The sequence below is a fragment of the Palaemon carinicauda genome, chromosome 38, assembly GCF_036898095.1.
Source record: "Palaemon carinicauda isolate YSFRI2023 chromosome 38, ASM3689809v2, whole genome shotgun sequence".
Taxonomy (NCBI): Eukaryota; Metazoa; Arthropoda; class Malacostraca; order Decapoda; family Palaemonidae; genus Palaemon; species Palaemon carinicauda.
In genome coordinates this window covers 1,466,369-1,487,842 of record NC_090762.1, presented here as the reverse complement: position 1 = coordinate 1,487,842, position 21,474 = coordinate 1,466,369, and the positions used below count along the sequence as shown (strand labels likewise).

The window sequence follows — 21,474 nt, the reverse complement described above, 5'->3', positions numbered from 1 at the left end:
TGGAAACATTATTATCGATATAGTTATAGAAATATCAGTACTGTATCTGCTTTGCTAGTTGATCCAAATATTTAGATTCTGCTTATTGAGATGTTTTTCAACAATGTTTTGATGTTTATTAATGGATAAACATGTCTAGAAAGAATTTAAATGTTAGATATAATTGTAGGCACTCAAAAAGAATAGGTTATATTTAAACCTATCTTGTGAATATTCATAGTTGGATGTCACCCTTTGGATAAGATAGTACAGTAGTACAGTAGAGGCATAATACTTTTTGTAGGATTTTATCTAGAATATTTCAATTATTTAAAGGGTGCATTGCTCATAGTCATGTTTGAATTATGATATTCATTTTTCATATTAAACAACCAGAAGCCACAATCTTCAAGGAAGGCATCATTTGGTTGGTCATGGTAAGCGGTTTACCACTTACTTAATTACTTGTAGTGACACATTAAAAATCTCACGATCTTGGAATCAAGATACAAAAGAAATGACACGTTAAAAACCCTCTTGCCACTAACTAAAAATTCCTTGCTTCGCCTTCTTTTGAATTTTAGCCTAATTTCAAAACAAAAAAAAATTCACGAAGAATTTTAGCTCTGGGTGGTTACTTGTAATTTACTGTACGTACTTAGTGTGAATTATTGCAGTGATTATACACGATTATGATAAAGCAATAGTCTAAAATGGAAGTGCATATGTTGTCATGACTAAAAGCTGCAGATTACTGAAATGGGAAGCAAACTTAAGAAACCATCCAATCAGAGCACCACATTTTGTTATTAAATTTACCTGTTAGGTTATGCAATTATCTGTATTGTGAGATTTATAGCGCTAGAGTAAACTTGTCTCTTGGTTGTACAATGTACATAGATAATACTTTGAGGGAGGATTTTTAACCCGTGATTTATTTCTAAATCTTGCTGTGTATAGTGGCTTTCTTTTTATAGTGGTACACTATTTATTGGTACCATTAATATATTCACTATACCTCAAAAGGGACAACTTGGGACTTTGTGCTAAAAAGAATGGCTTTGGCTTTCATCACCTTTAGAAGTAGGAATTTGCTTTCACGCAAGGAATGTTTACTTAGGAGAGGAGAACCATTTATTTGTCAAAGTTTTTTCGATTGTTTGTTATAATGTTATTGTTTTCAATATTTTAATTTATTAGATTAAAATCTGTATAAAGTTGTGTGGCTATATATGGACAAACCTTTCTATTTTTATTTATGCATTATCTCACATTGACCAGTTAGCTGAGAGATAGTCCTTCGTTAAGAGAGAGCTTTAGGTATTCTCCATGGTGAATATTCTGTTATGAAATCCCCTAGTCTAATATCAACTATCATTCTATGTTTGACTAAGGTAGCTGATGGATATTTTGATTAACAGCACTAATGATCATATATGTATCACCTCTCCGCCACATTTTTCACCATTTGACTAAAGTCAGTGTTTAGCTTTCGTATTGCCTGAGATAGTACTAGGAAGGGTAGAAATTTTCTAAATGCAGTACATGTATTTATGAGTTTGCATTTTAGGTTAGAAAGAATTGGAGGTTGACATTTGCTTTTTAGGTAGTTATAAATTTAGGTGTCCTATTTGTTTTTGTTTTGAGTTATTCCGATGTTTATACCTGATTAGCCTTGGCTAGGTAATAAGTCATTGCACTGTTACACAATGTCTTATAGACTTACCATATGCATACACTATCAGCATGCAAGCTTCCTCTCCAATTAAGCTATGACTAGGGAGGACAAGATAATAGTTACTGGTGACCCAACAGGTAGTTTTATGGGACTTCAGATCAACATGAGATGTTGTCCTTACTTGTCCTCTTTCTTTAGGAACTGTACTTTTTATGCCAGATTTTTTATAAAGGGAAGTATTTAGGGATGAAAATTTATAGATTTACGAGCTATGGTGTTCTTTGGGCCCCTTCATTGGAAGGCAACATGAAGAAAGTGGTCAATATCGTGGATGTATATACAAGTCTCACGGAGAATTGGATTCAGGTCAGGTGAGGGACTCGGTGTTATGCAAAAATTCTTTCCACCAAGTACATTTAAAAGAGGCCTGGTTTTCCAATATGAATTATTAGGCATTGGATGTGGTGATAGCTGCAAGGGATGTTCTAGTTAGTGTTGAGGGCTTTGGTGGCTATATTAAAGATCTAGTGTGAAGTATTAAATGTTGTAATTGGGAGTAATTGGTTTCAATTACGTTCCTTTAAGGTTGTAGTAATTTTTAGACACTCATGGGTGATTAGTATTAAGTTTTTATAATCTTGACTTTTGTAATGATACAATATCCAACAGATTTTGTAGATTTGAGAACAAAGTCTTCAAAAGAGTATTGGGAGTTAAATGGCAGGACAGGATTAGAAATGAAACTATAAGAAAGATTACTCAAGTGATATATGTGGACGAGATCATGGTGAGGGGAGATGGAGATGGTTTGGGCATGCTCTTTGCACTCCCTAAGAGAGATTAGTTCACCAAACTCAACTGGGCTCCACAAGAATCTAGAAGAGTTTGAAGAACCAGGCCTACATGGCCAAGGACTAGGAAGCATGAAGTAGGAGATGATGATGGGAGGTATTGATTTGAAATCTCAAGATAGAGACGATAGGCGTAATCTAACCGATGCCCTTTCTGTCTCAATAGGCGTAGGAGATGATGATGATTTTTGCAGTTTGCCGTGAGACTAATAGCTTTCGGTTGTTACCCCTGAGGTTATGTTTATTTGAGGTTAGGCTCAGCTAATCTGTGTTAGCATTAAAGCTAAGGTATTAAATTGATCTTTTTCCTTCACTGTCGCATGTCCACTGGAGTGGTATTCAGTCAGATGAATCATAATGAGGATCATAGAAATAATAGGAATTTTAATACAGTAATAAAATTCATTATGTCTTTATTTATTTGGGATTTATGTCATGTCCACCCTCCTTACCTCACCTCACCTCCCCACTGACTATAGTCCATTTCTTTTAGCGATGCATATTTGCACCGACTCGCGGCGGTGCCCTTTTAGCTCGGAAAAAGTTTCCTGATCGCTGATTGGTTAGAATTATCTTGTCCAACCAATCAGCGATCCGGAAACTTTTCCGAGCTAAAAGGACACCGCTGCGAGCCGACTCGCGGCGGTGCCCTTTTAGCTCGGAAAAAGTTTCCTGATCGCTGATTGGTTAGAATTATCTTGTCCAACCAATCAGCGATCCGGAAACTTTTCCGAGCTAAAAGGACACCGCTGCGAGTCGGTGCAAATATGCATCGCTAAAAGAAATGGACTATAGAGATATCAAGAGGCTATTGTATACATTAGTCTTTGTAGATTGAAATGGTCATTATTAATTGGCTTTTCCAAGAACTCTTATTGTCATACACCACCATATAACCACGATAAGCTACTAGAATGGCTGGACGATAAAGTGAAAGAAAATAGGATGCGGTATTTAAAATTTTTAGAAAAGACATCAAAATTTTCGCTAACTACTATAAGGAAGCCAAATGAATCCCATGTTAGTATATAAAAAATAGATTTTTATTATTAAAATTCTAGTACTGTGTCAGAACCAGTCTCCAAGGAAGAAGACTTTGAACAATAAGTAGGAGCAGATCTCTAACTCTTTGGAAATAAAAAAGATTATTAAAGATGAACGTTAGATGTGCCTATCCTTGGATAGAAAGCTTAAACTAGCTCTTTAAAGAAATCTTCAGTCCCAAGACATTTTAGTGGTTCCTTTTCAGGCAACTAAACAATGGTGACCTAGCTCAAAATTTGTAAAAGTATTAGATTGCAATTGCTATGTGGTACAGCCTTCTTATATCCATATCTTGATTGAATCAAGTTTTTTTTAAGTCTTCGATCTTGTAAGTTTCAGGAAGGTGATTTTTAGATGTGCTGTTAAACTGATTAAATGATACAGTATAACACGGAAGGGAGATGTCTTATTAGAGGAATGTATACATTTTCATAACCTTTTTTCTCATTATATTAAGAAGAAACTTGTAGATATAACTCACTTATTTGATAATGAGAGGTCTCATCTTGACTTCACCGATAGGATATGTTATGTAAGTCTAGTTTGCTCAAACTCAGCATAGCAGTTGTTGATTTAGTATCTGGAATAATGATGTACTCTAAAGTTTTCTTTAAAGAAGGCCTTTATATCTTTGTTAACTGGTTGTGTTGTGAGGGTAAATGCATAAGTGAAAAGAATACCTTAACAAAGCGAAACTTACTCTAATTTTTGTATCTTAGGTTACTGCAATAGTTATATAATATTTTATACGCAATACAGATTTAATAGTTTATACTGTATAATACGTGAAATATCCTAACCTTACTCCTATACAGAAGGAATGAAAAATTCTATACGGTATGCAATTATCAATAAATTTAAGTGTAATAAAACGGTCTTGCAAATAATAATCAATCTCATGAAATGGTTGAAGTTGTTATAACTTAAGGTGTGTTAATATGGAACATATTTTTCCTTTCCATAGTCCTTTTTACAAGATCACTAGTGAATTGCAATGCTTCTTGCACCATGTTAGCTCACAAAAACCTGAAAAGCTAAATATCCTTTCACCTTTAAGCTGAACCAGAAATGAAATGCTAAAATTCAAACAATTCTAGGACATTTTATAGATTTTGTGATGACTTGAACCTTGTATTTAAAAAAAATTGTAGTGATAAGAATTGAAATTAAAAGTTTCTGCTTACTTTATAGTCTTAATTAGCAATATTTAAGCTCATAGAGAGGAAAATGCTATAGTTTGTAGGATATATTTAATGCTAGCAAAAATGTACTGTATTATTGTAAGAATGAAGTAAATTCTGGGCATTCTTTTGTATATAATTTTCTTTATTTTGTTTTTATTTTATTTTTTATTATATATTAACCATTTAATATAGAAAAAGATATGAATGTCCTTAATATTGTCACATCTTACCGATTCCCAGTCTTCCATTTATCGGTTCCCTTTTAATAGCTTTCCCTACCTGTCGTTTCTAAAAGAACCCATTATTTAACTGCTGTTTGTTACTGAAACCCAACCTACGTTTTCCAGTTTCTATAATTTTAAATAAAAATTCTTTATGAATAATGACGTATAGTATCTCATTTTTTTAAAGTTGTGTGTTTAAGAATTTATAATTAGTTCTGAGATAATTGAAACATTTAGGGTTATTGTGACCTATTGGCAATGTCTCTGCCTGGTGATCACCTGACTGGGGTTCGAATCCTGCTCAAAGTCGTTAGTTCCTTTAGTGTCTGCAACCTCACTATCCTTGTGAGGTAAGGATAGGGCCTTTGGGCGAGCCTATAGGTCTAACTGCTGAGTCATCAGCAGCCATTGCCTAGCCCTCCCTTGTCCTATCTTGGGGGAAGAGGGGCCTTGGGCTCTGATCATATGTATATAAGGTCAGTCTCTAGGACAGTGTCCTGCTTGATAGGGCAATGTCACTGTCCCTTGCCTCTGCCATTCATGAGAGGCCTTTAAACCTTTAATTGCAAGTATGACAACATTACTTCAAGAAAATTTTATTCTTTCTATAAACCCCCATGATTTTCATATTGCTTTTTTGTCTGGAATCTTGGATTGTCTACGTTACTTCTTAAATTAAGAAATATTCCTGTTTTCTTTCCTTTCAATACATAAATGCTTTTAGTAAAGCAATGAGACCAGTATCTTAGCAACAACAGCATGCTGCGCATGTCGCATAGTTTGTGCAGTTTATAAGTAAAAATGGAACAACAACGTGCGCTCCTCCACTCTTGATGTCACGTTTTTTGTCTTTTATAAATGAGTAATTAGGTGTTAAGTACCCAAAAGACTAGACTAAACTTAAGTCTTGGATATAAAATTGAAACTAGATGTCCTATATTTTTCCTTCAGTGGCTACCCACCACCTTTAAAGTGTGATAGTCAGCAATATAAACATCAGGGGAGCATCATAGAAATAAACTGTATTTTATCAATAAGATGTCTTATTTCTATAAATGCCAGATATTCATAAACATTTCCACCCTCCTCCACATTGATTAGTGGGGTCATGAATGTAGAGAAGTATTTCGATCTTGAGACTGAAGAAATTATCCGGCATGTGCAACATGTTATACACTGGTCTCATTTCTTTAATAGAGGCATTTGTCTATTAGAAGGAAAGAAAACAGGAAAATCTTGAACGTTAAGAAGTAACGTTGACACACTAAGCTTCTAGATACGAAAGCAATATGAACATCAGGTAGTATAGAAATAAGAAAATTTTATTAGAATTTGTTTTTAAGTTACCTTGCCGGTTTTGCATACACACATGCTAATACCTTCATTGATTATTGTATTAAAATTGCTGAAACCTAAGTAAAGTAATTTAGCTGCAGGGGATTTCACATAACACTAGATGTCTTGAAAATATCACTTTCATATACAGTACTGTAATCCTCTGTAAAACTATGCGTTTTAGTCCCAAGTCACTAGTTCATGAAATTTTTATTAGGTGTTTACTCAGAATATGAGATCTTTTAAAACATATACATTTTACTATAAGATCAAGTCATTGCTAGTAAGAAGCCCAAGTACATTACAAACAGTTTATTCTTAGGACTGCATCAAGCTAAAGTTTCCTGTAGAAGTAAAATGAAAATAACTTCCATTGTATTTACTGATGTTTTTTTTTAGGATTTGTGGTCTCCACTTAGTTTTTTTTTTTTGTATGTCTTTTTCCTTTAGAAATTGGAAATAGTTATCCTGTATTATCAATATGATTTAAATTTCTTATCTTTTATTACGGGGAGGGAATTACTATATACTTTGTGTTTTTAAGTGATATGTAGGGAGTGTATAGGTATTATTGAAAAAGGTTTGAACATGAATAATTTTTGTATGTTATGCTCTTTTCACATTCTCCTTTCTTTAATTTCATTGTATCTCGATATTTCTTTAACTTTTCTATATAATTACATTGTATTTCATTTATGACATTTTCTGCTAGCCACTTGCAGATGAATTTAATTTCAGAGTAGTACTATCCTAAAAGAAATTAATTTATATGCTGACAAAATTACTGTACATTAATCCAACAGACTCCTTTTCCTTTGTTGGTGGAAGGGGACACTTGAAAACACTTTTTTAAATTGCTTTCACGGCTTGGGTTCAACTACATCTGCTTAAATTAAATGGTACTTTTGATCACAATTATGCGCTTGGAACATGTTGATTGGGTTCAGATGGCATGCCCACTTACCTGTAGATTTGTAATAACTGATGTGGCCTAGTGAGGCTTCATGTTTCATGTTAAGTTCTACCTACTCTACTGGTTCATTATTTTGGGGTTTCAAGTATTCTGATGTGATTATAGCTTTTTGCTTATCTTTTTATCTTCTCTGCTCAGGATCCACTTTCTTATTGACCATGTCATGATTATTCTGTCATTCTGCTGACTTCTTTTAGGTCTCCAAAATGGTGTCCTCCATTTGCTGATAGTTTTACTGATGTATGATTGATTTGCCTACTTTTAAAGTATTTCATGGTATCTTCTGGACTTTTTGCAGGTGTTTTTCTGTTTTAATTACTTTCAGTCTAATGTTTCACCCACCTTTTTGGCTGTTTTACTTGCACTTCAATATTCTAGTTTTCTCTATGCTCCTCTAGCAATGCTCTGACTTACTGAGCATTCATTGGCACTTTTTTCTTATACTGTACTGGTGTTTTCAAAATTTTTCTTGTATTCAAATATTTGCCTTATTGCCCTAGAACAATAGGCAAAACTGAATAATTACTATCAATATTAATTAATTGATAATTATTCAGTTTTGCCTATTGTCCTTGTTGCAGTATTCGTCAATTCATACTGAATTGGTTTCAAGCACCTTTACATATGCGTAAAGCTATGAATATTTAAAATATAGCGGAGCCTCTCTTTCTTTCTAATAATATTACCGTTGAAGTATGCCAGGTACTCTCCATCCTTGCTCTCCTGATGATAAAAATTCATGAAAATGACCTTACAACCCTCAAGTAATGAGGTGAAGAAGAGTAAATTTTATACTTAATGGTTTGAACTGTTGGGCTATAGATTCTGATGGGGTGAGCTCAGAACACCTAACTGTGAAGAAGTGAAATTTAGTAGAATATTTTCATATTGTCTGAAGCAAGGTTATTAGTTTCTTCCCTTTATACCTTCAAGAAGTAGTTGTATGTATTGTAAATGTTCATCAGTACTATCAACCTCACATTTTATGCAGTGACTGCAACCCAAAATTTTGTTGTTTAGAACTTGTTCTACATAAAAAAAAAAATGTTTGAGATTCTCTGATGTTTATAATGCATTGCATTTCTTTGTCTTTGCCTTCATCTGTTTATGATTTGATAAAATCTTATAGTTCTATATATGACACAGCAATATATGCTTATCCCGAAGTTCTGCTGCATGAAAAAGGGATTTTGACGAAGGAAAAATCTATTTCTGGGCGAGGAACCTGTGTCGCCCAGTGAAATGCTCCTCTAGCACCATTTCTACGGCATATTTATTGCTGAATATACTTTTTTGTTTTATTCAATCTCAGGGAATCCTTCGAAGTCCTTCATGGCGTCAGTCCATGAGGGCGTCTGACATGTATTGACAGTTTTTAGTTGCAATTCGTCCATTGGGGGTTTTCTAGATTTTATTGCGTCTGAAATGGTGAATGACTTTCATTCCATTATTTCCAAACTGGTCTGCATCAATGGCTCTTTAGAGGTTGTCAGATACTATAGTCCATTTCTTTTAGCGAGTCATATTTGCACCGACTCGCAACGGTGCCCTTTTAGCTCAGAAAAGTTTCCTGGTCGCTGATTGGTTAGAATTATCTTGTCCAACCAATCAGCGATCAGGAAACTTTTCCGAGCTAAAAGGGCACCGCTGCGAGTCGGTGAAAATATGTCTCGCTAAAAGAAATGGATTATAGGTATGTATATGAACCTTCACAGTGTTTGCTATACTATAGTTAAGACCCGCATCAGTGAGGCTGCTTTAAGAAATAAAAACTTGATCTAGGAATTTGCATCTTCATATTCAATTGATATTTGATGGCAAGCTGCAGTGTCTATGATCAGTAGAGCTTTTAAAGGTAAACTAACTTATTTCAAGTACAGATTGTTCTCTTAACCCTTTGAGCTCCATTGGATATAATTTACTTGCACTATTTTTGTCCATTCAGCCCCAGGACGTAATGTACGTCCAATAATTACCAGATTTTTTCTCTTCTTTTATTTGCTATATGAAAATTAAAAAGATATGTAACAGTATATACTAGTGGGAAGAAAATTCAATCAGCTTTGTGATAAATGTTATAAAGTCGTATATTGTATAGTTTTCTCTTTGTTGCTGTCTCACAGGATTTTTTATACAGGAGAGGGGGTTCCCAGCCCCCTCGTCCCGTCCCTTTTAGTCGCCTCTTACGACACGCAGGGATAACGTTGGCGTTATTCTAATTGTTTTATGCCCCCGCGGCCACAGGGGGCTGAGTCCCCTACTGAGGTAGCAGCAGTAGGGGACTCAGCAGTATGAAGCTTCATCTGTGGTGGAAAATGTGGGAGGTTGGGCTGTGGCACCCTAGCAGTACCAGCTGAACTCGGCTGAGTCCCTGGTTAGGCTGGAGGAACGTAGAGAGTAGAGGTCCCCTTTTTTGTTTTTGTTTCTTGTTGATGTTGGCTACCCCCCAAAATTGGGGGAAGTGCCTTGGTATATGGATGGATTGTATAGTTTTTGTGCAAGAGGATCTAAGTAATCTGTCTCAGAAAAAAATTACCTTGGGCTTTTGCCAAATGATATACGGAGGGGTTAGTACTCAAAAAAGGTTAATATGCAACATTTCTAGCATGCTAGTTAAGTTTTAACATGTGAAATGTAAGAATTAGGAATATGTCTTAATATATGATCATTACTCTATATGCAAATCAGCCTTTAAATAAAAGTGAGGAAAGAAAATTGAAAAGCCAAATAAGTGGGCCTAACCTTAAATACAACTACAGTTACTTGATACCACATCTAGGATGCAGTTTAAGCTACTCACACTGCCCTAAATAATGGCAACGAATGTTGCCAACTTTTACGTACATGACACTGAGTTGGAATTGCATCAAAATTAGCAAAGTTAGCATTGCAGTCTAAGGTAAAAGAAAAATTTCACCATGCCTACCCTTCTTACCTCTAAAAAAACAGGGAAATCTTTCATGAGGTGAAAATGAAAATAGTAGTGTAGAGTAAAAAAAGGAAAGGAAATTTTGCTCTAGGTTATGAGGTGTTTTTAGGGCAATCTGCAATTAAAACTATCCTTAGGACTAAGGAAGAAGTTCTGTAGAGTGTCAAAACTTTTGATTACCAACAAATAAGATAGGAATAGTTTGACTAAAAAGAAGAAAATATCCAATTGGGTACAAAGTTATATTTTATTTTTCAAAATAATAAAAGATTCAGCTAGGTAGTGTATGCACATAACAGTACACTACAGATGGTTAATTTTTTAAATTTCTTATGACCACAGTTGTATCAATATACATAATTACTCCAACAGTATTTATAATAATGATAATAACAATACTGAAACTTTATATAAATTTTGTTATTTATTTTTACTATGTGTAGCAATAACACATCACAATACATTAATCTATTACAATAGTAATGGAAACTGTTGCAGACAGTCCGTAGCAAAACTTTAGCCTGTTCAGCAAATGAAAAGAGTGACTAGTCAAGCCGTTCAGAAATATTTTGTCACAAGTCAAGGTAACATCACAATTTGCTGTCATACCATCTAATACTACAATAAAGGCATTAAGCTGATAAGTCTGCTCCCCTCCTCTCCCATCCCATTATTGCTTAGATTTCATCATAATACATTGCATAGTAATGTCCAACATTTGATATACTGTACTAGATAAACAAATATTAATCATTTGTATGTCATAAGTGTGCTGAAATGAGTAGAAATGGTGATGAGTTTATTAGCAGCGCCTTGTATGAGGTCAGGTTTATCAACAGCTCCTTGTATCAGACTATCCACTTCCTTTTATTTGTAGACTTGTTTCCTACTTTCTGAGTTAGGTCACTTTAGTTAAGCATATTGGTTACAATATATTTTTGTTTTTATTAGTACACTTCTGTTATTAAAGGTAAAATTCACCCACAATTTTTAACCCTTTTACCCCCAGGCTATTTGGAAATTTCCAACCCTTAACCCCCACGGGGTTATTTTTTCTCCAGCACATTTTGCAGTATATTTTATTTAAATTGCTCTAACAGCCTTAATTTTTGTCATAGAGAGGTCAGGTTGGTCTCATTCTCCTGGAAAATGCCCGAATTTTCTCAAAAAATTATCAAAAATATGAAAAAAAAAATTTTTATAGTATTTTTTTGCAAGGACGTACCGGTACGTCCATGGGGGTAAAGGGATGGGATTTGTGAAACGTACCAGTACGTCCTTTGGGGGTAAAAGGGTTAATACAAATTCAAAAAAATTTAACAAATTAAGGGTAAGAATAATTTATTTCCATAAGAAAGGTTGCTCCTAAAATACAAATACTTGATGTGGGAAGCATTTTGTCAACCATATTTCCAAATAAGAGAACAATCTGTCTTTCTTATCTTTTGATATGAGAAACATAGATGAAACCATTCCTTAAAAAGAATTTAGGGTAACTACACTTGTGTTGTCAGAATATGCCTGGAAGATTGTTAATTTTGCCAGATGATAATTTTTCACTGATCATCACTTTATCTCACTGATTATTTAGCTAATTCTGCGCAAGTGAATATTCTTATCTCACTGATTATTTAGCTAATTTTGCGCAAGTGAATATTCTTAACCTTTACTGGAAAGATGTAGTCGTCATCTTATTGAAAATTTAAGAGGCGATCTTGCCTACGCAAGCAGCCCATAACATGCCAGTAACTAGAGACAGATTCTTATTGATTTTTTTTTATTACAAAAGTACCCACAAACTATAATGTGGAAAGGAAATCATCATATGTATGTTGATTATAATTATATTGTATGGTGATTAAATCATATAAGTTTTTTCCTCTTCCATCATTGCTTTTCTAGTGCCTCATTGACTTATATTTTAACCCTTCTCTCTCTTATTTCAATATCAAGACTTAAAGTATAAATTGATGTGCAGTAGAAATAGTAGGGGAAAGGAAGAAAGAATATATCTAACAATTTTAATTGCGAGAAATTCCGAAGAATAAAAAATCATTAAGAGCTAATTTTGTGGGAAAATAGGGGTTACTGTATAGCCTGTGAAGTTTTACACAGTTAATGATACATCTCATGTGTCACAATTGATGGAAATTTTAATTGACATCGATCATCTCACAAATAAAGGATAGTTAGTTAGATGAATATATATATATATATATATATATATATATATATATATATATATATATATATATATATATATATATATATATACTGATAATCAGTTAATCAGTAAAGGAAATCAGAACAACCTGCCTACTAAAGTTCAAGCATAAAGTTGTCATATCTGTTTTGTAAGTACTGTAGTAGAATATATAGTAAGTGGAGAACCATGTTACAAAGGTAGGTGCATATAGCAGAATTGTAATAACGTAAAATCTGGAATTTATAAATTTCGTTAAATGCCAAGGGGAGCTTTGTTTTTGTAAGTTATTCATCTTGCACTTATAGTGAATTTTGAGGGGACAGTTTAGTGTAAAGGCACAGTTGATTCCTTTTTATTTATCGCTTTGTCGTTGTTCGTTTGATCCGGGCTGATTTGAAAAAGTTAAGTTGACATACTGTGGTAGTTAATCATAGCTTTGTCCCCATCTCCACTTAGATATTACGTTATATTTAAATGAACTTATCCATAAAAGCATTAAGTTTTACCTTAAGTGGTTGTCTTTCTTTATTTTAAGCCAGTTTAATTTGCCTTTTTTATTTAATATTTGTATGTACATTTTACTTGGGTGAGGGTCGCTTATTGTTTTGAATAAGGAAATGTTTATTTTTATGAATTACTTTAGTTTTTAATAAATTACATATTCCAAAGCAAATTCTTTATCTAGAGTATTTTCAAATTTCATGGTTGATACATCATTTGTCCTTCCCTTTTTATGTTACCCTTTATATAGGGATTTTTCCAATTTATGGCTCATACATTTGATACAATAATACAGTACTGAATAGTATTATGTACATACAACTGCAGAATGCGAGTCATAAGCAAAAAATCTGCAGTTTAAAATTGTACTAGTAGATTGCAAGTCTACTCATCAGTAAGCTAAATTATACAATTACACTAAACCAAGGTTAAGTCATCAAATAGATTTCACTGTTGTATGATAAAAGGTATCATAAAAGTTATTGTGCATAATGTAGTTCAGACAGTAATCAACTCCCAGTAGTATTTTTATTTATATAATTTCACTTATTAATGAGTTTGACTGCAACCTTTATTAAATGTGATTTCCTGTTTTAATTTCAATGTTCAATTATTCTTCTTTTCCTGCACATTTTGTTTAGTTACAACTTGTTTGATATTTAAGTTTAAAGTTATTTTTATAGCTAAATTTGATACTTTGATTCTTCTCCTTATCAATTATGCTGAGAATTTGCTTTACCATTTAAGCATATGTAGAGAAATTTAAATCAGAACTATCTTTAACAAAAGTTAAGTAAAAGTCAGCCAGATTTTTTTTTTACCCTTTTCAGAGGATATTATTAAGTATAGAATTAAGATATTTTTTTATTGTACCACAGAAATATCATCCATCATTTTTTCATGTTTTGTGGCTTACTTTAGCTTTAGTTTGCATGTATTTATTTTGGCTACACTTCAAAATTTCTTGCATGCAAGCTTTGTTTCTAATGAAAGTCATCAAGTTGCTTTCATTCAATTTTATGCATGATATTTTGAAGTGTTAAATCCCTTTATTTATATAGTTTTTTTTTCTGTTTTCAATCCCTCACTTTTCTTTTATTTGCATTGCACTGTACTGTATTTGTTATTAGTATGCATGTGGGAGTCTGGTGCACTGTCCGTGTTTCAGTCGTGTTCTCTCTGCGGATGACCTGACCTCGGGCTATTCTAGTGGTGACCCAGATGCTGGTGACCTGATCTACGACCTCAGACATGACACTGTTCCAAATAACCCTGAGTTAATAATAGAACCTAAAAGAGCTACGAAGGTTCGACGAACACAGAGTCTCTCAGCTTCCACGCTGAGTAATCATCGTGCTCATAGGGTACTTTCAAGGAGGGGAGAGGGATTAAGATCAGGTAGTGCAGGTCGTGGATCAGGACCAGTAGATGACTCGGTTATCCGTGCTTCTTACAGTAGCTCAGGTCACCCCGCTGCCTCCCATCAAGGTTCAACATTCAAGCGGTCACGACCTGGTGAGGTAAGTACCAACAACTTTTGTACAACGTTTTTTTAATTGATTTGTGTGGGGTGGGGTTTGTGTTTTTATACAAATACAGTACTGTGATTTTGTTTGTATTATGTGTGTTTTATTGTCATAGTGATTATGCAATGATAAATTCATTCCATTAATATTTCATGAGGAAACAAAAAACATATTGAATTTGAAAGTTAAAGATCATTTCTCAGGTAAAGTAGCTGTAAATTTATTCATTTGCTTTACTAAGATAACATGAGCAGTAAATTAGGACTTGTATTTTAAAACTTTTGCACAGAAATTCTCATGGTACAGAACTCAGAATAATTTGTGTTTTATAAATGTTCATGCATTTTTGTTCTTAAAATTGTCTTTAATGCATAGTAATGGTTTTGTAGCCTGCTAAGTTTCTTTTTAATCCAGACGAGACATACAGAATGTGACCAACCATTTTTGTAAGGATATACAATATCTTGAATAAGACTTGGCTTCACATTTAACTAGACAACTATTTTAAATAGTTTTTTTTTATAATATAGACCAAAATTGGTTATCCTTACCCAAAATGTTTATGGAAGGAAGATCTAATCTTATCCACAGCTCTTTGTAATGGTCTGTCAAACCATAAACATTTTTAACCCTTTTACCCCCAAAGGACGTACTGGTACGTTTCACAAAACTCATCCCTTTACCCCCATGGACGTACCGGTACGTCCTTGCAAAAAAATGCTATTAAAAATATTTTTTTTCATATTTTTGATGGTTTGAGAAAATTCAGGCATTTTCCAAGAGAATGAGACCAACCGGACCTCTCTATGACAAAAATTAAGGCTATTAGAGCAATTTAAAAGTTATATACTGCAAAATGTGCTGGGGAAAAATAACCCTTTGGGGGTTAAGGGTTGGAAATTTCCAAAGAGCCTGGGGGTAAAAGGGTTAAGGTTATTTGCTCTGGATGATTAAATTTCTACATGGCTTAAATTAATATAGCCTGTCATTTTGTGTTAGGTGATTTGCTTGTTTGAAGTAACTGTCCTTTCATATAGCCTTTTTCCTTATGCCCAAATTTAATCAATTAAGTTGTAGCACAGTACCTTTCAAAATTTTACCCTTGGTGAACAAGTCATGGTATTTTAAATGTCATCAGAAATGTTAAACAATATTCTTGACTGTGCTTAGGAAGTTTACCACTGACAAATACTATAGTTGATAGTCTTTGTATTGATATAAGTATATGAAAAATCAACTTTATAGTAAACAAAGTCATTTTACACATAAACAAACTATTGCTTTACTACAAACCTCAAAGAATAGGAAAAATTAAAATGTAAAATCTTACATTCCAAGAGTTGTGGATAAAACTCAAATTTGGGTTTGATCCCCATTCTCTGAGAGGGAAAGCACAATCTTGATGTCTGAATGGTTTGCTTGCATGAAATATAGAATGTATATGTAGAATATTTTATGTATTATGAATAGTGCATACTATTGTCTTTTTAGAACTGTTTTTCATCTTAGGAAGATATAGTAGACTGAAGGTATTTAATGGAATAACCATTATCAAGGTAAAAATAGTATCATAAATGGTTAGGTTATTAACTATCTAGGGCAGTGGTTCCCAAACTATCTTACCTGACGCCCCCTTTTTGCGTCCAGTAGACCCGTACGCCCCCATTCCTCTCTTTTTTTTTATATATGAAATGATTCTCACATTTATTTCTTTGCATTGTACAGGAAAACAGATTTCTGTTTGTATTACATTTTAATAATGAAAGCCACTCAAACAAATGATAGTACATTCCAGTAGCTAAAAACGAAACATTTGGTTCAAAGTGAGCGAAAAAAAGTTTGAACATTAGCAAATTGGCAAAATTGAGTGCAATTTTAAGAATAGATAATTTAAAAACATGGCATATAATATTTGGAAATACTTATGAGACTAAGGCACAATTTCTGGTCAAATTTAGTGAGATGGATGCATGTATGTAATGACAGATATTTGTTTTTTTAATGATTTTATTATTCTATTAAACAAGTAATTTCGAGCAGATGACTTCACGCCCCCCTTGTATCGTCCTCACGCCCCCTTAGTGGGGCGCGTCCCCCAGTTTGGGAACCACTGATCTAGGGTAACGATCCAAGATCATTCCAAGTCATATGTTGTAAGCATTGATACCTTTGGTATCTTTCCCAGGGTTGATTGGTTGCTTTAAGGCATGTATAATGAGGATTCATGATCCAAGTATCCACATTAATAGACTAGATTGTATGGAATGATAATCTATAATAGGCACAAGATAAGTGCAAGATAATGATAGAGAAAAAGAAATGCCTACAGATTAGGTGTCCACCACATTTAGCTGTAGTCGTTGATGTGATCACACTTAGTATCCAAGAGGCTTGTCATGTCATATCTAAAATACAGGGATGAGCTCTTTCACTAATAAATGTGTCACTGATAGATACAGTTTATATCCATGCATATGTAGGCTATAAGGAAGGATATTGACACCTTATCCCTTCAAGGAAACAAGATCATTTGGTGTTCTTGATCATGTAAGACAATTTATTGTCTGCTGCGGTGTCACAAGCATTTACATGACACTAACCTGTGGGAACTAGAGTTTGACATTCTTGAAATGCTATATAAGAACTTTTCATTTGTCTCTTTTCTTCTTGGGAGAAGTTTCCTCCGTTCAGAGTGAACTCCAACCAACACTGAATTCCCACTATCATGTAGCAACATGGTTCAGTGAAAGTAAGGCAACAGCTTGACATCTCCAAAGGGGTAATTTTACACCATCTAAGTATCATCGAAATAGATCATTTAGTTGGAGTTGATCTGTAAACCTTCTGGGATTATGATCAAGATGAAGCCTTTTGTGCCATGAATATGGGTGCAAATAAAGGGGAATACTTTTTTAGAATATGAATTTGGTATTTTGCACACCCATTTAGGCAATTCTTATTTTATATGTATGGGGATAAGAGAAGCAGTTTGATGCCATATTTAGCATTGTCTAAAAGCAACAAAAAACGATGGTGGGTGGAAAAGAGCAATTCTTTACTCCTCTGTAAGTGATAGACTTGTTTCACTGGAGGTATTTAATGAATTTGAAGAAAAAAAATATTTAATGATAGAATTTCTTATTTCTATACTCACCTGATGATCATATTGTTACATCTCCAGAAGCTCGGTTTAATTAAACTTTACCCATAAGATTTTTTGATTATCATATTTTCTTTTTTTTCTTTAAAGACATGCACTTAGTAAAAAAAAATGAGCATTCTAGTGGGAGATGGTAAGTGATGTGCCATTCTATGTCTCCTCAGTTTCAAAGTCAAAATTATCCCTATCCCATTGACAACACAAGGGAATGAAGAGGAGGGTGGGCATATACTGTGTATAAACATCAGGTGTGCCTAGAAATGAGAAATTTTATTAATAAAATTCTGCTTATTGCTATGAACATTCCCTGGTGTTCATATTGCTGATCCCACACTTCACTGGAGGTGGAATGCCAGTGAAGAAAACAGATAAGAATAAGTAGTTGAAAGCAATTTACCATTTACTAACCTGATGTAGATTATTTTCAAAATACGGTTTGAAATACTGTACTGGACTCCACATTATTTGATAAATTTATTTAAGATACCAGACTGTAGCTAGTCTAAACAATATTTCTTGCTCTTAATGATTTTCTGATTGATACCAAGTCAATTATTAAATTAAAACCCCACGTACTTATAGGTAATAGAGTTAAAAATCAACTAAACTCAAAAGTGATTAGACCACTTCCCTGCAACCGATATGGGGCCTAGAGCCTGGAAATTTTCATAAGGAACCCAAAATTCTCTAAGATTCTTCATGATAATGTATAGCGAAAACTGATTTGGTACGCCAGTAAATGCTACTAAACCTCTTTCTAAAAAAAAGGTTTGTTCCGACACAGAGACTTACCTCGAAACACTTTCTTAGGAGTTACTGGAACCTCCTCTCAAACGACCAGAGTTTTGTGTAGTTTACCCTACTCCCATTTTCTATAGTGGTAGGCCTACCGGGGGAAAACGTGACCTGAGGGCAATGCCCAGGGTAGGCCACATGTTAGCCAGGTCGTCTTCTTCAGTAAGTTTTCGGGTCGCGTCGTGTTATCACACGCCGCTCCTCAATCTTCAGTGCAACCCCCTTTGTGTTCATCACCACGTGGTTACCACATGGATTTTACTTTCTTTACGAGTGATTAGTGCTATTGCTGGGTGCTTTTACTTTCGTTTTTCTGTGCTTTTATTACCGTTTTAGTGCTTTCTTTCCTTTGTGCTTGTGTCTAGCAAGTTTTGTGTTGTGCTATGGAGCATGCTCTCCGTTGTCCTGGGCCTAGAGCCGGGAAATTGTGTGGGGCTTTCTTGTCGAAGCCCAATGTGGATCCCCATTCTTTGTGTACTTCGTGTAGAGGTAAAGCGTGTTCGCCTTCGGACACGTGTCCGGAATGTGATGGCTGGAGCGAGGTCCAATGGGTGAAATTTGGAACAAAGAAGAAGAAGGCTACGAAGCGATCTCCAAGGAAAACAAGTTTGTCTTCCCCTGCGACGTCTGCGGGCGAGGGATCATGTAAGGTTCCTTCTTCTTCCCCTACCCAGAGTAGGGGACGAGGTAAGTCGGTGAAAGGGAAAAAGTTGGTGCCTCTTTCCCAGGGGATTGATGTTACGGGTGATTCTTCTATGATCATGGCGGATCAGGCGCCTGTAAGTGTGTTTAGTGGGGGTTCAAGGGACGTTGATCTCGCACGTGGGGAGCGCGTCTCGGTGGAGGACCCTATGTGGAATAATAATGTGCCTTTTTCGTCGCCAGATTCCTTGGTGGATGTCTCAGGCGCTTCGGCTGCGGAAGGTGCCGTCGGTAGAGAGGATTCCCCGCAAGAAGATCCGCTGGCATGGGGTGTACCAAGGACTCCGCTGAGGTCTCCGTTGGATATGGAGGAGGGCCTGAGTGAGTCCTTCCCCTTCATGGCTCATCCGTCATCGTTGGTGCCGCCTACGTCAGCAGTTCCGGAGAGTTTTCTGCAGCCTTCTACGTCCGGAGTACGACGTAGTCCCAAGAAGCCTCCGTCCGGTACGCAGTCGAGGTACACAGGCAAATCAGACTCGTCAGTGCAAGATTCGTTGGGCTCGTCGAGTGAGGAACGTCGGAGGAGACGTAGGAGGAAGAGAGATCGATGTATGAGGAGGAACTCCCCTTTGCGGTCTCCCACAGGATCTAAAGACAGGAGAGGAAGCTCTCGTTCACCTCCAAGTAAGAGCAGGAGACCTAGTTCTCCGCAAGGAACATGGGTCTTCGTTCCAGACAACAAGCTGAGGGACCTGACAAAGACCTCAAGCTTGATAGCCAAGCGAGCAGGAGACAGTCCTCCTAGAAGGGCCTCCAATAGCCTCGCTATGGCGTCAGCCGATGAGCGGAGGGTCTCGTCTGGTAGGCATAAGTCCCGTCCTAGAGCCACTCAATCCGCCCAGCGGAGGGAGTCGTCTCCTAGGACGGGCAGCCTCGACAGGTCTCCCCATCGAGATGATAGACGAGGACGAGCTCCTCCGTCGAACTATTTCATGGAGGAGCCCGTCCCTTCGTCGAGGGACTCGAGGAAGAGGGAGCCTGCCGGCGAAGAGGATAGGAAGAACTGAGGGTCCTGTCCAAGCGGAGGTGCCCGTGATCACGCCTCTCCCCAGCGTAGGACGGAGGAAGTGGACGACGAGACTACGTTGCCGAGGAGGACTCCACATATAGGAGGGTGATCTCCTTGATCAGAGGCTACAACAATTTGGTGAAGCCCATCCCACAAGAGGAGGAAGTGTGGACCTCCGGGTTAAACAAGTTCTTAGCAGCACCCGCTCAGAAGAAATCCTCGTTAGCCCTTCCGGAGGGCAGAGACATGGGGGTAGGCAGAATCCACATTGACAAGGTTATAGCCCGCAATAGTGACTCTAGTAAAAGCTATAGTGCGGCTAAACTCTTGCAGGGACTTAAGTCCCAAAGCAAATATTATACGTTGGAAGGAAGACCGCACGGGGCAAGCAAGATGGAGGAGGCCCTGGACATCCTATGCCAAGGCTACTCCGACGAAAGAGCGTCATCGGCTCCCACCTTCTTCTCCCAGTCCGAGTCCGTGATGATAGAGGAGATGTCAAAGGACCTGGTCAACGTCGCCTCGTGATTGGATTGGTGGGCCACCACCTTAGTGGGCACTCAGATTCCAACAGACTCGATGGAGCCGGCCAAACGTGAGGCTCTGAAAGAGTTGTTAGGATCAGGTAGCCGTGCCCTGAAGTTTTTGATGTTCCAGTCCTTGGCTCTCTCCGCGAACTGAGTACTGAGGAGAGGAGACGCTTTGGTTAAGAACCTGCCGGTGAAAATCCCCGACAGGGAAGTTAGAGCCCTGCAGAACATCTCCGTATGGGAAGAACACCTTATTCCAACTATAAAGGCAGAAGAGTTGGCGGAAAAGATGGTTAAAAAGAGGGAATTCGCTGTACATAAGCCACAGTTGGCGAGACGACCCGTATTCAGGAGACCCTTGGCAGAAGCGCCCTCGACTTCGCGATCTGCCCCAACGCAAGGAAGGCGAGAACCTTCCTCAGGACAATGGTCCCAATCAGTGAATCCCTCCCAAAGGGGACCTTCTTCAACTCCTCCAACCTACAGGAGTGCGTACTCATCCTCCGGAAGAGGACGGGCAGGCTGGTCAGCCCGTAGAAGATAAGGCGAGAGGCCCCCCTCCCCTGCCCAAGCCTCAGGTAGGGGGATGCCTCAGACTCTCTTGGCAAGCATGGAAGCTCCACTGAGCAGATCCGTGTTCAGTAACGGTAGTGAAGGAAGGCTACAGGATTCCATTTCTGGAAGACCCGCCTCCGCTGATTCCAGCAAGTCACAGGCGGACTGGTTGGTTCCCATGGACCCGGCGAAAAGGACAGCACTGGACAAAGAAGTTTCCACAATGTTGCAGAAAGGAGCCTTGAAGACAGTGAATTTTCCGGGTCCAGGGTTCTACAGTCGCCTGTTCTTGG

The 21,474-nt window shown here is 36.6% G+C and overlaps 1 protein-coding gene across 7 annotated transcripts in view; it reads left to right on the top strand.

The window, feature by feature from the left end:
* The window catches only part of LOC137630370 (uncharacterized), a 103,700-nt gene that overhangs the window by 44,030 nt on the left and 38,196 nt on the right, over nucleotides 1-21,474 (top strand). For 3 of the 7 annotated variants that reach the window (XR_011041698.1, XR_011041699.1, XM_068361801.1), the window contains exon 7: nucleotides 14,073-14,424. The exons of 3 other annotated variants lie outside the window; for them this stretch is intronic. Coding sequence is in view for 1 of the 4 variants with exons in the window: in XM_068361801.1 (XP_068217902.1) it covers nucleotides 14,073-14,424 (352 nt within the window). In the remaining 3 variants the exon portion in view is untranslated. The remainder of the gene's footprint in view (nucleotides 1-14,072; nucleotides 14,425-21,474) is intronic. One more of the 7 variants, XR_011041700.1, reaches the window with a different exon arrangement.